The sequence below is a fragment of the Engystomops pustulosus genome, chromosome 1 (assembly GCF_040894005.1).
Source record: "Engystomops pustulosus chromosome 1, aEngPut4.maternal, whole genome shotgun sequence".
NCBI classification, from domain to species: domain Eukaryota; kingdom Metazoa; phylum Chordata; class Amphibia; order Anura; family Leptodactylidae; genus Engystomops; species Engystomops pustulosus.
Window position 1 is genome coordinate 209,927,006 of NC_092411.1, and position 16,327 is coordinate 209,943,332.

The 16,327-nt window shown below is 40.3% G+C and overlaps 1 protein-coding gene across 1 annotated transcript in view; it reads right to left on the bottom strand.

Annotated features, from left to right (window-relative positions):
* Positions 1-16,327, bottom strand: part of UGT8 (UDP glycosyltransferase 8) — a 67,145-nt gene that overhangs the window by 34,341 nt on the left and 16,477 nt on the right. Inside the window, exon 2 of the mRNA XM_072119205.1 lies at positions 11,174-11,997. Coding sequence (XP_071975306.1) covers positions 11,174-11,995 — 822 coding nt within the window. The 5' untranslated portion in view covers positions 11,996-11,997. The remainder of the gene's footprint in view (positions 1-11,173; positions 11,998-16,327) is intronic.

Sequence of the window (16,327 nt, forward strand, 5' to 3'; positions counted from 1 at the left end):
TAGTAGTTATATTCTTGTACATAGGAGCAGTATTATAGTAGTTTTATTCTTGTACATAGGGGGCAGTATTATAGTAGTTATATTCTTGTACATAGGGGGCAGTATTATAGTAGTTATATTCCTGTACATAGGGGGGGGGGGTAGTATTATAGTAGTTATATTCTTGTAAAAAAAGGGGGTGTAGTATTATAGTAGTTATATTCTTGTACATAGGGGGGAGTATTATAGTCGTTATATTCTTGTACATAGGGGGCAGTATTATAGTAGTTATATTCTTGTACATAGGGGGCAGTATTATAGTAGTTATATTCTTGTACATAGAGGGGCAGTATTATAGTAGTTATATTCTTTTACATAGGGGGGCAGTATTATAGTAGTTATATTCTTGTACATAGGGGGCAGTATTATAGTAGTTATATTCCTGTACATAGGGGACAGTATTATAGTAGTTATATTCTTGTACATAAGGGGCAGTATTATAGTAGTTATATTCTTGTACATAGGAGCAGTATTATAGTAGTTTTATTCTTGTACATAGGGGGCAGTATTATAGTAGTTATATTCTTGTACATAGAGGGGCAGTATTATAGTAGTTATATTCTTGTACATAGAGGGGCAGTATTATAGTAGTTATATTCTTGTACATAGGGGGCAGTATTATAGTAGTTATATTCCTGTACATAGGGGACAGTATTATAGTAGTTATATTCTTGTACATAGGGGGCAGTATTATAGTAGTTATATTCTTGTACATAGGGGGCAGTATTATAGTAGTTATATTCCTGTACAAAGGGGGCAGTATTATAGTACTTATATTCTTGTACATAGGGGGCAGTATTATTGTAGTTGGCTTGTATATGGGAGAAGGTATTGTAGTAGTTTTATTTTGTATATAGAAGGTAGGATTGAATGTGTTATTCTAAATGTGTTATTGCAGCATTATCCTTGTACATAGGAGGCAGCATATATTCTTTCTCTGAATTGTACATGTATGGCACAGGGAAAAGGTAATTAAGGCTTACCGGGTCATGTGTTTGCATCATCTACTGTTCGACAGGTCACATTCTTTGCACATTAGATTCACTTACTAGCAAAAGATGTTCTTGTTTTGCATTAAGGCCATCTACCAACAATTTGTCTGTTATAACCCCACCCACATTATCTGACCACACCCACTTGTTTTGACTCTGCCCATAAAATGGGCCACTTTTATAGTTTTTTCCAGGGCCGTTTTAAATTCCCAGTCCGCCCCTGACGCTGGCCCTTTAAGTTCAGAGAAGTGAGCGCGTGCCCTAGCAGCAGGAGGCGTGCGGCCTGCACGCCGGGACCTAGAGCATAGCTAGGAGTCAGGAAAAGTAAGTGCGGGCAGGGGGATGGGGATAGGCAGCCAGAGTAGCACTGATGTACCCGCAATCCGTGACATGGATTGCGGGAGCACCCGTGACAATGAGTTTTTTTACCAACATTAGCTCATTTTTTTCTCACTTCCCAGTATACAGCATGACATATTAAATACCGTCACTAAGTAGTACAATTTGTGACATAGAAAACAACCCCTTATACAGCTCTTTACATCCACAAATAAAAAAGTTATAGATTTTTGAAAGTGGGGAAAACAAAATGGAAGCAAAAACAAAAAAATCTACTACACACACATATAATACATACTTACATATATAGTACGACTAGCCCCATATAGCCATATCATTGAAAATACATACATCTATTACACATAATTACTCACACATGCAGCAAATACACCCTTCACACAAACATGTATTATATCTGGAGAAATCAAGGTTCAATCACCAGAGGTGACAGGGTTTTTTACTATGAGAACTGTAAATCTGTGGAAAAGCCTGCCTCAGGCGCTGGTCACAGCAGGGTCAGCAGATGATACTATGATATATTAACATATGTATATAGCATACATTACTGAACATACATGCTGTACATACAGACCATTCATACATTACTGAACATACATGCTGCACATACATTACTGAACATAAATGCTGTACATACCATACATACATTACTGAACATACATACCATACATATATTACTGAACATACATGCAATACATACCATACATACATATATTACTGAACATACATGCTGTACATACCATACATACATAACTGAACATACATGATGTACATAAATACATTACTGAACATACATGCTGTACATACATGCTGTACATACATACCATACATACATTATTGAACATACATGCTGTATATGCATACCATACATTCATTACTGAGCACACATGCTGTTCTTACAGACCATACATACATTACTGAACATACATGATGTACATACATACCATACATACATTACTGAACATACCTGCTGTACATACATACATACTGAACATCTTCACACAAACACTCATGGTATATATGTACATATCACACATGCTGCACATATACATGACACACACATATACAGTTACCTACCTCTCCAGCTGACCCACTACTGACTGCTGTCATCACAGTAGACACCAAGGGAGCCCATATATACTTTCTTCTTTGGTGTCATTTACTCCGGTAGGCGGAGCCTCTGGTATTAGCAAACAGAAGAGCTTTCAGCTCAGCAGGTATGCAAAGTGTGACAGAGGTGCACGGAGCTGCCATAACTCACGTGGGTGCAGCATGTAAGAGCAGCACACGGCAAAGCCGAGAACCCAACTCTACCATCAGGCCCGGAAGTGGTCGCACCTTCTGCGACCGCGATCTTTATGCCCCTGGTACCTTCAATCAGCAGGTGTCCGGAACTGCGATGGGGGCATGCTGTGCACCCTCCTAAGTGAATCTCTTTTTAGGTTGGTGGGAGGAGATATCGGTGAACCCCTCGTGGCCATTTCAGACCCATGGCCTTAGGTGGTTTCCATTTGTAGATGATATCATTTTCCTGTGGCAGTGGTCGAACAATGATTGTTTACAATTTGTTGATGGACTTAACAGCAATCCGTTTGACATATTAATTGCTCCCCAAATTTCTGACAATGCCGTTGATTTCTTGGACCTACAACTCTTCAAATCGGGTGACCAGGTGACAGAAAAAAACGGCCACTAATAGCCTATTACATTATACATGCTTTCATCCTCAACACTAAAAACAGTGGGCCAATTCATGAGACTGAGATGCAATTGCATCGACCTTGATGAGTTCAAAAACCACTCTCTAGGTCTAATGGATAGATTGAAATTTCTGTGTTATCCAAAAAGGATCATCTCTAAAGCTTATCGTCCAGCCAGGGATTGTAACAGGAAAGACATTCTTCAACCGGAAAAAAGGATTTCTGATGACATAGTTCGACTTATTACAGTCTACAATAATCAGTGGCATGACGTTTACTGCATTTGTAATAGAAACTGGAACATATTGGTGAGTGAACCCAAACCGTCTGCCTACATCACCACTCGACCGTCAATTACTGCTAGAAGAGCATGTAACTTGAAAGATGCACTTACACAAAGTAATTTCAATCGTCTGCCAGTGACTACAACTAGCGGTTACAGGTTGAGGGACTCGTATGCCTGCGCTTAATACAATATTTGTCATTTCATGCACCCAACTGAATTCTTTGTAGATCTGATTGATGGCAAACAGTATCGACTTAAACAAAAAATGTTATCTATGCCTTGACCTGTGCTTGTCCTAAAATCTACATAGGACAGACCACCCAGGAACTTCCAATGAGAATCCAAAAATATTTATCGACTATCTCAACTCCTCAAAGAAATCTGACACAAGAGAAGAGTCTGACTTCAGTGGCTTTTCATTTTCTCCTTCAACAGAGAGATCTAAGGATTGTTATTGGATTAGAACGAATCAATGTGAACATACGAGGTGGAAACATGATTCCACGATTATTACAGAAAGAGTCCGAGTGGATTTACACCACACAATCAACGGTGCCCAGAGGTCTCAATGAGGAACTTTTATACTCTGTTTTTTTAATCTCCTAAAGTAATTTTTTGTTTTTTATTAACTGATTAGTTTTTTTTGGCTGCATGTGCTTTTTCAGTTTCATGTGCTTCTGAGCTCACTTTTATGTCCATATTGGGACCATAAACTGCATTGTGATTGTCTGTTTGTAATCTTTGCACTTTCTTTTGTTTTGCTTACAGATGAGAAAGTCGTCTGTCATATTGGAGATTCACGCTGAGCACTTCAGCACTTCAATCCTCCTACTAGCCATTATGGAGGAGGCACAGGGGAGCCGCGTGTGTGCATGATCGGCTAAAGGGAACGCCGCAGCAGCCATTCAAATACACACAGGGAAAGGTAATTTACTGATTACATGCTGCAACCACCCACTTCCTATAGGTTTAAGTATATATAAGAGTACACTACTCAGTCACCTTTAACCCCGAGGAAGCCACAATTGTGGCAATACACGTGGGGCTTCTCTCCCTCCCCCATCCAATTCTTGGTGACGTATGAGTTTCTATCATTAGGAACATCACATACCATTATTTTCTGTGTCTTATTTATTCTTGTGTCCACTCCATCTTTTGTACTATTGGTATTCTTATTCTCATATTTATGAGCAATTATTTATGGTATTTGTGTTACATGTGTTGTGGTTCATTGGACCTTGGTTGTACAAACATATAAAGTGCATGATATTCATGTTTTTGATTACTGTCACCACATCGTTATTGTTATTCTTGTCTTATTTTGACATTCATGGGGGTTGAGGCTTCTGGTTTATCCTGCCAGACCCTTTGGATTACTTATGGTATTTTATGTGTTTTTAATTGTTTTTAGGTGTTCTTAATAAAGATGTTACATTTGTTTGGGAGTTTATGTATACACCAGGTTTTTTCTTGTCTCTATATGATTTTTTCATGGCCTATGCCCTAGCAGGAATTGTTGGAAGCAGCCTGGTTTGTATAGTTATAAAAAGATCTTTGGAGAGATCCTTGTACTTCCCATTCAGGTATTTGTACATTATAATGAGGTATCCCATCTTTTTTTCTAAACTGAATAATCCCAAATTTGTAATCTGTCCTTGTATTCTGACAGCAGCATATTGGGAGGGGGAGTTCTCTTGCACAATATAATAGCCTGCAAAGACAGAACATGGAGGTGCTCAGGTAATGCACCCCATAGCACTTCTGGCTTATTGGCACTATTGTAAAAGTTGATTTTAGAAGGAAGGAGGCCATGGATAACAAATATAACAAGATTACCACAGTCACAGTGCCTGGACCTATGAGTAAGTGTTCCTGGTTTATCCATATTTGATTTGTATGGCAGATTTCCTTTAAATTAAAATAAACAGGAATAACCTAAATATATTGACCAAGTAAGCACCCCTAAATGTCACTCTCAGTAGGCCGGTTCCCTGTGCACTGCTTATCTCAGATTTCACTGAAGCTGATCATGTATTAAATATACTGCTGATTACTGTTATTAATATAATTATTTTTAAAAGATGTATATACACTTACCGGCCACTTTATTAGGTACACCTGTCCAACTGCTCGTTAACACTTAATTTCTAATAAGCCAACCACATGGCGGCAACTCAGTGAATTTAGGCATGTAGACATGGTCAAGACAATCTCCTGCAGTTCAAACCGAGCATCAGTATGGGGAAGAAAGGTGATTTGAGTGCCTTTGAACATGGCATGGTTGTTGGTGCCAGAAGGGCTGGTCTGAGTATTTCAGAAACTGATGATCTACTGGGATTTTCACGCACTCTCTAGGGTTTACAGAGAATGGTCCGAAAAAGAAAAAACATCCAGTGAGCGGCAGTTCTGTGGAAATGCCTTGTTGATGCCAGAGGTCAGAGGAGAATGGGAGATTGGTTCGAGCTGATAGAAAGGCAACAGTGACTCAAATCGCCACCCGTTACAACCAAGGTAGGCAGAAGAGCATCTCTGAACGCACAGTACGTCGAACTTTGAAGCAGATGGGCTACAGCAGCAGAAGACCACATCGGGGGCCACTCCTTTCAGCTAAGAACAGGAAACTGAGGCTACAATTTGCACAAGCTCATCGAAATTGGACAGTAGAAGATTGGAAAAACGTTGCCTGGTCTGATGAGTCTCGATTTCTGCTGCGACATTCGGATGGTAGGGTCAGAATTTGGCGTCAACAACATGAAAGCATGGATCCATCCTGCCTTGTATCAACGGTTCAGGCTGGTGGTGGTGGTGTCATGGTGTGGGGAATATTTTCTTGGCACTCTTTGGGCCCCTTGGTACCAATTGAGCATCGTTGCAACGCCACAGCCTACCTGAGTATTGTTGCTGACCATGTCCATCCCTTTATGACCACAATGTACCCAACATCTGATGGCTACTTTCAGCAGGATAATGCGCCATGTCATAAAGCTGGAATCATCTCAGACTGGTTTCTTGAACATGACAATGAGTTCACTGTACTCAAATGGCCTCCACAGTCACCAGATCTCAATCCAATAGAGCATCTTTGGGATGTGATGGAACGGGAGATTCGCATCATGGATGTGCAGCCCACAAATCTGCGGCAACTGTGTGATGCCATCATGTCAATATGGACCAAAATCTCTGAGGAATGCTTCCAGCACCTTGTTGAATCTATGCCATGAAGAATTGAGGCAGTTCTGAAGGCAAAAGGGGGTCCAACCCGTTACTAGCATGGTGTACCTAATAAAGTGGCCGGTGAGTGTATATATATATATATATATATATATATATATATATATATATATATATTTGTCATATATTTATTAAATAATTAGTAATTAATTACTGAGAAATTGTTGTAGCTTCTCTTTCTGTTCAGTCCTCACTAAAGATTATTATACTATCTAGATATGCTGATGCTCAAAAGAAAGTCCAAGCAGCACAATCCTGGTTTGAATGAAGTGGGTGCATACTGGCAATGGGGTTAGAGGACATTATCCATCATCCTCTGAAAGGTTGCTTGAGCCCCATATTACCCCAAAGACATGATCTCATATTGGAACAGACCATCAAGGGTGACAAAAGGCATTTTCTTATTTATTCACTAAGGTAGTGCGCCCGATGTCCACTAGGTGTCGCTGCTGCGCTGAATTCCATCGGAGTTCACTGAAGTTCACCGTCCTACCCTGGGTGCAGGTAAGCGCACCCGCGGTTTTTCCAATTCCGTGGGGTTTTCTTACGGCCACACCCCCAATTTCCGTCGCGTGCATGCCGGCGCCGATGCGCCACAATCCGATTGCGTGCGCCAAAATCCTTGGGCAATTCAGGGAAAATCGGCACAAATCGGAAATACTCAGGTCACCCGCCAGAAAAACGCGATTCGGGCCCTTAGTAAATGACCCCCATTGTGTCCGTGCCACTTTTTACTTGTATTGGTGGTTATTTTAATAAATGCTTCATCACAATATCACACTATTATGCCTTGCTCCTGCATAAATAAACCGACTTTATGATGTAAGTAAAAAAGCATGTTGTTGTATGACAAGCATGCTTGATCCTCATTCTAATGCAAGATATAATTAATGTTTGCTCTAACCTGTGCAAACAATACAAGTAGCCATACTTTCATTCTGGAATAAATTTATGATACCAGGTGAGTCATTTTTGGCCTGAGGCCAGTTTATTTGTACAATCTTTCCTTCAATAGCCTTGCGTGATACTAATTCCTAGCACGGGTTGTATCCCAATAATCTTCTCTACAGAATGCTAGTCTGATACAAGTATTATGTAACAAAAAGCAATGTACATCAAAAAGGTAAAAATATGATAGCAAAAAATGATACCAACAATAGTACAATAGTTTCAGTTTGAGACCTATGAATTACAGCTGTCATTCACAGCCTCGGGGGCCTTAATTTAGATTAAGAGGGTTGATCCAGGGATTATTCTATGGATAGAGGCTAACTTGATGTGACTGGACTACCCATTTAATGGGGTATTCGAGAATTTATCCCATTTAGTACTCCTGGTATATGTGATAATTATCAAATCAGAGGGGGTTCCCAGCACTCCAAACAATCATTATTATGAAAAGACCATGGTATTTAGATGAATTATGTGACTTCTTCACAGTCTACAAGCACAGCACAGTACATAGTTAAGTGGCTGCACTTGGTATTGCATTTGAAACCCATTCACTTAAACAAGAAGCACAAAACAGGCTGATTGATCTGACTTCACAAGCATAAACAACACTCACTGGACACACAGCAGCTGCTTCAAAGAGGTGAGCAGTGGGGCTGTAAGGTGTTGCACCACTTGTCATTCAGATATTACCTAAAACTGAAACCATTTTACATTGAATGCAAGGAAAGAGCAGAGATCTTGGGATCTTAGGAAAAAACTGCTCTTAGCTATAACAAAATAGGTTAACAAAAATATTTTATATGTATCTATCTCTCTTTCTGACTGTATCTCTCTTTCTGACCCTCTCTGTGTCTCTCTGGCTGTCTCTGACTATCTCTGTCTATGACCTTCTCTGTCTCTGACCGTCTCTTTCAGTGACTGTCTTTGACTGTTTCTTTCAGTGACTGTCTCTGACCGTCTCTGTCTCTGACCTCCTATGTCTTTGACCATCTCTTTCAGTGACCGTCTCTGACCATCTCTTTCAGTTACTGTCTCTGAAGTCTCTTTCCGTGAATCTCTCTGATCATCTCTTTCAGTAACTGTCACTGACCGTCACTGTCTCTGCCCGTCTCTTTCAGTGACTGTCTCTGCCCGTCTCTTTCAGTGACTGTCTTTGACCGTCTCTTTCAGTGACTGTCTCTGACCGTCTTTTTGAGTGACTGTCTCTGTCCCTTTGTCTATGGAGAGATGTATCAGAATTGTCGGAGAGCAGAATTGCTCTTGTTGTCCATGGCACCCAATCAGAGCTCAAGTTTCAGTTTTCCCACAGCTGTTTAAAAAATTACAGCTGATCTATGAATGGGCAAATAGATCAGTTTTACCTAAGTCATTTTTTATAAAGCTCCCCCTATCTCTGTGTCCCTATCCATCTTACCTCACACGTAAGAGTCTTATAAACATTGCCTTTAGTAACCATTCAAAGCTCAGAGCTCATATTAATGACCCGCTTCAGAATAGCAACCAATCAGGGCTCAGCTTCTATCTGCAACAGCAGCAGCAAACAATGACAATGACAATGACAATAAAAATGTTGGCTCAAAACTGAGTCTATGACGTTCACTGAGTGACAGAGAGCTGCTCTGCCAAATTTGTAGATTATAAACACGGCGGTGCAGATTCCTTTAGCGGACATACATACATACATACAAGCCAGTCTGAGGATACATAGTTTCAGTGAAGAGCTTGATGAAAAGAAAAATGCGAACTGAGCCATCGATTGGACAGGAGGTCCAGCACCTTACACTGATCCACCCCGTCTACTACTGGAACGACAGGCAGCTGAGCATCCAGTACAGGAGAAATTGCTGTAACTCAAATGAAAGCATCAGCAATGGAGCACTGCTGTTTTGGAACAGCCTTTGAAATGACTGAAAGAATACATTCTTTAAAGCAGTGATTTTCAACTTGTGTGCCATGGCACACTAGTGTGCCGCGACACATGGTCGGGAAATTTCCCCAAACTATGGTGCCCCCTGTGTTTTGTTTCCCGGCAATGCGCAGCCATGCACAGTCACGGCTTCTTACAATGTAGGAGACGTGTACAATAACACATGTGCAAGCTTTGAACCTCGTGCGACAAAATGACGTCACCGAGGCCGGCACATCATCATGAGAGCGGAGAGACTCTCGCATTTGCCCACCGCCAAGGTAATGCCCACCAATAATGCTGACTGTATGAGCTTTTGCCTGAGTATATGAACTGTTGGCAAAATACTCAGCATATGAGCTGGTACTTGTAGTACTCCAGCAGTATACTGCATATAACAATGAGAAATGTAAAATGAGAAATACTATAGTCATGAGGCTGGAGTACTACAACTACCAGCTCATATGCTGAGTATATCAGCTGGCACTTGTACTCTGGCCTCATGGCCATAGTACTTCTCATTGTACCCCTTTATTTTGCAGTATATGAGCCACATAATAATCAGCACCATATACTAAAAACAGGGAGAAACTGAGAACTGTTGAGGAAGAGCTTTGTGTGTGTCTTTCCACCATTCCTGCCAGGATATCCCTTTTGTGTTTATCGAAACAGGCCCAGGTTTCCCAATGAGTGAGAAAAATAAATTTAGAATCTATATTATTAACTATATGTATAATATGACTGTTTTAGTGTCATTTTGGTTGGTGGTGTGCCCCAGGATTTTCTAAGTATAAAAAGTGTGCCGCGGCTCAAAAAAGGTTGAAAATCACTGCTTTAAAGAATGTATTATCGAATATGTCTGGGAATTCCTTTGGTCAAAATACATAAACTAGTTTTAGATGACACTAATATTTATGGGTAATTCCAAACCAAGACTTGTAATACCATGTGAGGAGGAATCTTCACTAAAATGACAACAAAACATTTTTTACACTCAGTTAAAGGGGTATTCTGAGAATATGAACGTCTGGCACAAAAACCCATGATGATATAAATAAATGAGTACAATAATACTCAATGTCATTAGTCACAAAATGGAGCCTAAATTGTTTGATTTTATGATTTACAAAATGTATGGCCTCTCTAAAGTAGGTGGAGTTATCACTAATATGGCCGCCGCTGAAAACTACAAGTTCCATGATTCTTTAGTTCTCAGTAACTCCTCCCTCTTATGCTCTGCTCCCAGCGATGATGTAACAGACTGTGCTGCTCTGTTACCATAGTAATGATGCGTAACTGCCATCACCAAAACACTGGCCATACTGGATTCACTGCAACCAACCGACTACAGCCAAACATAGTGCTGATCACATGACCTGCCCAGGCAGGTGCAGGACATGTGATGTGGACATGTGACCAGCGGCCATCTTCTGTTCTGTGTCTGATCCGCAATGGACCGCACAGGGGATATTAACGGACTGATTAAAGGGCCAGTAGTATTTTAATTCTTCTGCTAATTCTAATTTTCTGCTAAGGGGAGCAAAATTTTAAATAACAACTAATTACAAACTAGCTTATATTTTGAGTACCCATTAGTATATGAATTATGCTTATTTCTGAAATACCCCTTTAACAAATGTTTGGGCTTGTAGGAATATGAATGTTCATGCAAAAGTTAAAAATATCATATATTACTACAAAGTCTTACCTGTGGTAGTGGGTTGGCTGGTTTAGTGAGTATTCCTCCAACGTAGACAACATGTGGTAGAGTAGGTCTAGGAAATTCCAGTGCTACATCTGTGCAAAGCATCCAAAGAGAGGATCCTTGAATAAGCTCGTTCATTGACCTAGTTGGCAAAATGTTGTGCTTCCTCATTATCCTATCATATTTTGGTAGGACAATAAAATTTATTCCAAATCGTGAAACTAAATAAACAATTGTATTTTTAATTCTGTCCACCAGGTCCATGCGGTCAGTTAGAAGTGAGTTGAATTCTGGAACATATGATAAGGGTGCAGGGGCACCAACCTCAACTGGGAACCAAAGTCCAGTAGAAAACACAATGTATTTACTATCCAATATATTGGCTATGACTAGTCCACACATTTCATTAGGATCAACAATCACCATGTCATAGTTTTCCTTCTTAAGACGTTGGATTACCTCTTGGTTCCCAACCAAAATGTCGCAATTGCTGGAATAATGATCAAGAATGTCAAACATTTCTAATGCTGTAAACCTCCCCGAGAATATGTTCTTCATCTTAGACTGCAGAAATTCATCAGATGTGGTGCTATTAAAAATCCCTGGATAGCGTTGAATTTTATAATGACTTGATGGTGGCATGTCCCTTCCTTCCGACACCAGGAAGACAGTCTCATGGCCTTTTTCATGTAGAGCAGCAGCGACTGTTTTGAATATATAAAGGTGACTCTCAAACATTATTGGAGGGACAATAATTATTTTGGCTGCCTTTGTTATTGTAGTAAAGAAACACAAGAATAGAAGAACAGATGCAGGAGTCTTCATAGCTGTTGTCAAAAAAGAGAGATATCGTGAGCACAATAATACTTTATTTCTACACAAATGGAAATGATACCAAACTATGCCAAATTACTACGCCGGAACATTCAATACTTACAGTACAATAGGGCAATTCTTGACTTGTAGGTGAAACTATTTCAGACAGTAAATGTACTCAGTCTTGGATAAATAAGTGACATTATGCTTTAGTAGCTATAAAGAATCCAAAATCCGTATTTCCAAATTTGGGTATTGCTAGAAATAATGATAATGCAATTTTTCTATAAAGCTGAGACAGCATAAGGTCACACCCCAAACGTACATCACAGATGTGGGCTTGTAAGTCCCCAGAGTAAATGTTCATCTATTGTACGTGTTCTGTTGTCAGTTTGATTTCTATTTACATCAAATCTACTATAAGTTTTTTCCTGCCAAAGTGTTTTATAATCAGAATAAAACTTCTTTATGAAAAAGCAAACCACAGATTGACAGAAATATCACAGATGACATGAGCATTTCTCTCATTGGGAAAGAAAAGAATACACTTTCTACTGCATTTTATATCAGTGTTTTACAGACAGTACATTCAAAGCAACCAATCTGACTTGTGACTGGAAAACAAAACAGACTATGGGGGCAATTTACTAAATTATAAATGGCGTCCTGAATCAACTAAGAGGCACCTGACGTAGAATTGACCCTAGCCTGCATCTGAATGGGAGTAGGCTATAGGCTGACTTGGTTCAGAAACACCCTGCGCTGACCCATTCTGCCTCTGATCATGCCCCCATACACACAGAGGGGAATGGGGCATAAATGTGCAATTTCTTGACATGCATCCGGAATTGCTTCTATTTTAGGGCTTGCACACCAGATTTCAGGCATATAAACCCCGATAAATGTGGCCCAAGATGCACCAAGGTCTTTTTGTCTACTTTGCAAGTTTTTGTCTCATAAAGACTTTTGTTTCCAGGTTAAGTGGAACATGAGGCGAGTTATGCAGAGAATGTGAAATATTATCAGATCATATCTCTAGATAACCAGATCCAGGACTGTAATGGCACAAAATAATTGTATGACACATTATTTATTCATAAATTGTTTTCATTTGGACAGTTAACATCAGGTATGTGCAGTATGGCTTACTGATGTAAGATTTTCCTGGAACTAGGGGCAGTACACGCAGTACCCGGGTTACATACAAGATAGGTTCTGTAGGCTTGTTCTTAAGTTGAATTTGTATGTAAGTCGAACTGTATATGTTATAATTGTAGCCCCAGCCAAATATTTTTTGGTCTCTGTGACAATTGGATTTTAAAAATGTTGGATTATCATAAGAACCAGGATTAATAATAAAACTTAATTGCAGACACTTTTGATAACTGTTATAGCTGTTTATTGTAGCCTAAGGCTACAGTACAGTAAGTTGCCAATTACCAGAGGTCCGTTTGTAACTAGGGGTCATCTGTAAGTCAGGTGTTCTTAAGTAGGGGACCACCTGTACTTCTTTATAGCAGATATGTGCATGGCCATATTCTCCAAGATACATCACTTCTTAGGGCAGTACTTTGCACTACTCCAGTCGCTCTTGAAATTACTACACACCTTTAATTTGCACAACAAACTCCTAGTTGATGGTGTGTTCTAAAGGGGATGACTGGTTTGGTTGGTGGTAGAAAGTATAGCACTTACAGACCTAAGGGAGAGGGATTTGTTTGTCCTCTCCACTGCAGTAAAAATATAATATAGCAGTTACTTCACTGGGTCATATTTGCTACCACATGTATCACAGTCATTGAGATAAGGAGTGACCTGACTGATGAATTGTTGGTTGGAAAGGGGAGGATAAGATGTGTCTATAGAACCAGCTTTATACCTCTGATGATGGAGTGTAGCGAGGTGCTTAAAGGAGTTGTCCAGTTTAAGCACATTCCAGCAAATAGTTGATATTGTTTGTGTACTGAAAAGTTATAAAATTTTTCATTTTTTTTGTTGCTGTCACACAAGAGGAAACTTCATCATTTGCTTCCTGTAGATAAACAACAGTCCATGGTCATTTTATTGTATACAGGTGCAGGGCTTGCTATAACATACTGGGGGTCATTTATTAAGGGCCCGATTCGCGTTTTCCCGACGTGTTACCCGAATATTTCCGTTTTGCGCCGCTTGTACTTAAATTGCCCCGGGATTTTGGCGCACGCGATCGGATTGTGGCGCATCGGCGCTGGCATGCGCGCGACGGAAATCGGGGGGCGTGGCCGAACGAAAACCCGACGTATTCGGAAAAACCGCTGCATTTAAAAACCGAAAATGTGTCGCATAAGGACCGCTTACCTTCACCTGGTCCAGCTCGGTGCATTTCGGCGCGATGAGTTTACTTTCAGCGCAGCAGCGCCACCTGGTGGACGGCGGAAGAACTACCTTATTAAATCCCGGCCGGACCCGAATCCAGAGCGGAGAAGCCGCCGCTGGAACGCGAATGGACCGGGTAAGTAAATTTGCCCCACTGTGTTATAATCAAAGCTGTGTGATGCTAACGAGCATTGCACCTGTGTGACATCACATGACCATGGACCGGTGTTTATCTACAGGAAGTAAACACAGAAGTTTTCTATAGCATGACACCATGCAAAGATCTAGAAAATTGTGAAGAATTGATACAGAAAGCATATTGGAAAATGTAATTTTATTACACAAACAATATAAATTATTTGCTGTAATACGCTTAAAGTGGAAAACCCCTTTATGGTAAACTTAGCACTCCGGTGGACTTAAACCACACTGTGCACACATAAGAATTGTAGCATATTAACTACATGGAAAATCTAGTTATACACACAACTCCGTTGTCACAGAGAATTTACATTGCATGTACCATTGAATGTGCATTATGAGTGAATAAGTGGAGAGCTCTGCTTAGACAAAGGGAATACTCAGGCTCCCTACCATGAAGGTCTCTTGCTGCCCTAGAAATTGAAGCAAGCAGTACAGTTATCAAGCAGGTGTAGGGGTAAGATCTCACGTGCCTCCAATACATATTAAATAGTTTCTAGTATATTTACTGGGAACTGCCACATCACTGTTTTAAGAATGCATGTGCTGAAATTATGCATCTAATGGGCCCACTGTGTGGCTTTTCTCTGTGTAGTACCCCTCTGTAGGCATTATCCTATGACATCAAAATAGGTATATATATGTGAATGTGACATCACAGGTTTCCTGTTCAGCCACCTCAGTTTTGTGCTATAGTGGTTATGAAATGTAATGTTATGTTTTGTGATTAGTAGTATAAGTCTACAAACATGTTTTGTCTGTGTGCACCAGCCATTCAAAATAAACGCTGTCAAAATGGATTAAAATAACTGAGACGTAGTGAACATTTATGCTATTTAAAGGGGTTTGCCCATGAAATAAACGTCTCACATTTTAATCCCTTAGTGATGTTGACATAATAAAGATCATCAGCCGCATCTTATTTACAGGGTCCAAGGTGAAAAAGACTGCAGAGAAGCCTGGAGCTTAGTTTATATCTGGTGTTTACCGGATAACACATGGGAGGAAGACATAGTACGGATTAGTAAAGGGAGAGTTGACGTTTCATGCAGTTAGCGAGGGTGATAGGCTTGCCTAAAGAGATGGGCTTTAAAAGCATGTTTGAAGCTTTAGAGGGTGTGTATTAGTCTGAGAGTCCAGTGAAGGCCAGAGAATTGGAGAGACTCGGGAGAAGTCCTGGAGACGTGCATGAGAGGTTCGAATTAAGGTAGAGATTAATCTGATAGCACTGGCAGATCGAAGAGCATGGGAAGGGCAATAGAATGAGATGAGAGAAGAGAGGTATGGAGGTGCAGCATTATTCAGAGCTTTGTGGATGAGGGTTATTATTTTAAAGTGAATATGGAAGGAGACAGGAAGCCAGTGCAGTGACTGGCACAAACTGGAGGCATCCATGTAGCGTTTGGTCTGAAAGACGACCCTTGCTGCTACATTAAGTATATATTGTAGAGAAGAGAGTTAAGTGTGTGGAAGACCAATTAGTAGGGAGTTACAGTAGTCTAGTTGAGAGTGAATAAGTGCAACAATTAGTATTTTAGAAGTTTCAATTGACAGAAAAGGTCGGATTCTGGAGATGCTTCTGAGATGCATACGGCAAGAGTGAGCAAGAGATTGAATATATGGTGAAAAGGAGAGGTCAGACTCCAGCACAACCCCAAGACGGGGGCCTGCTGCCTGGATGCTATAGTGATCCCACAGACCGAGATGGAGAGGTCAGGGTTAGGTAAGTTAAAAGGTGAAAGACAAGAAGTTCAGTCTTAGAAAGATGAAGTTTCAAGAAGAGAG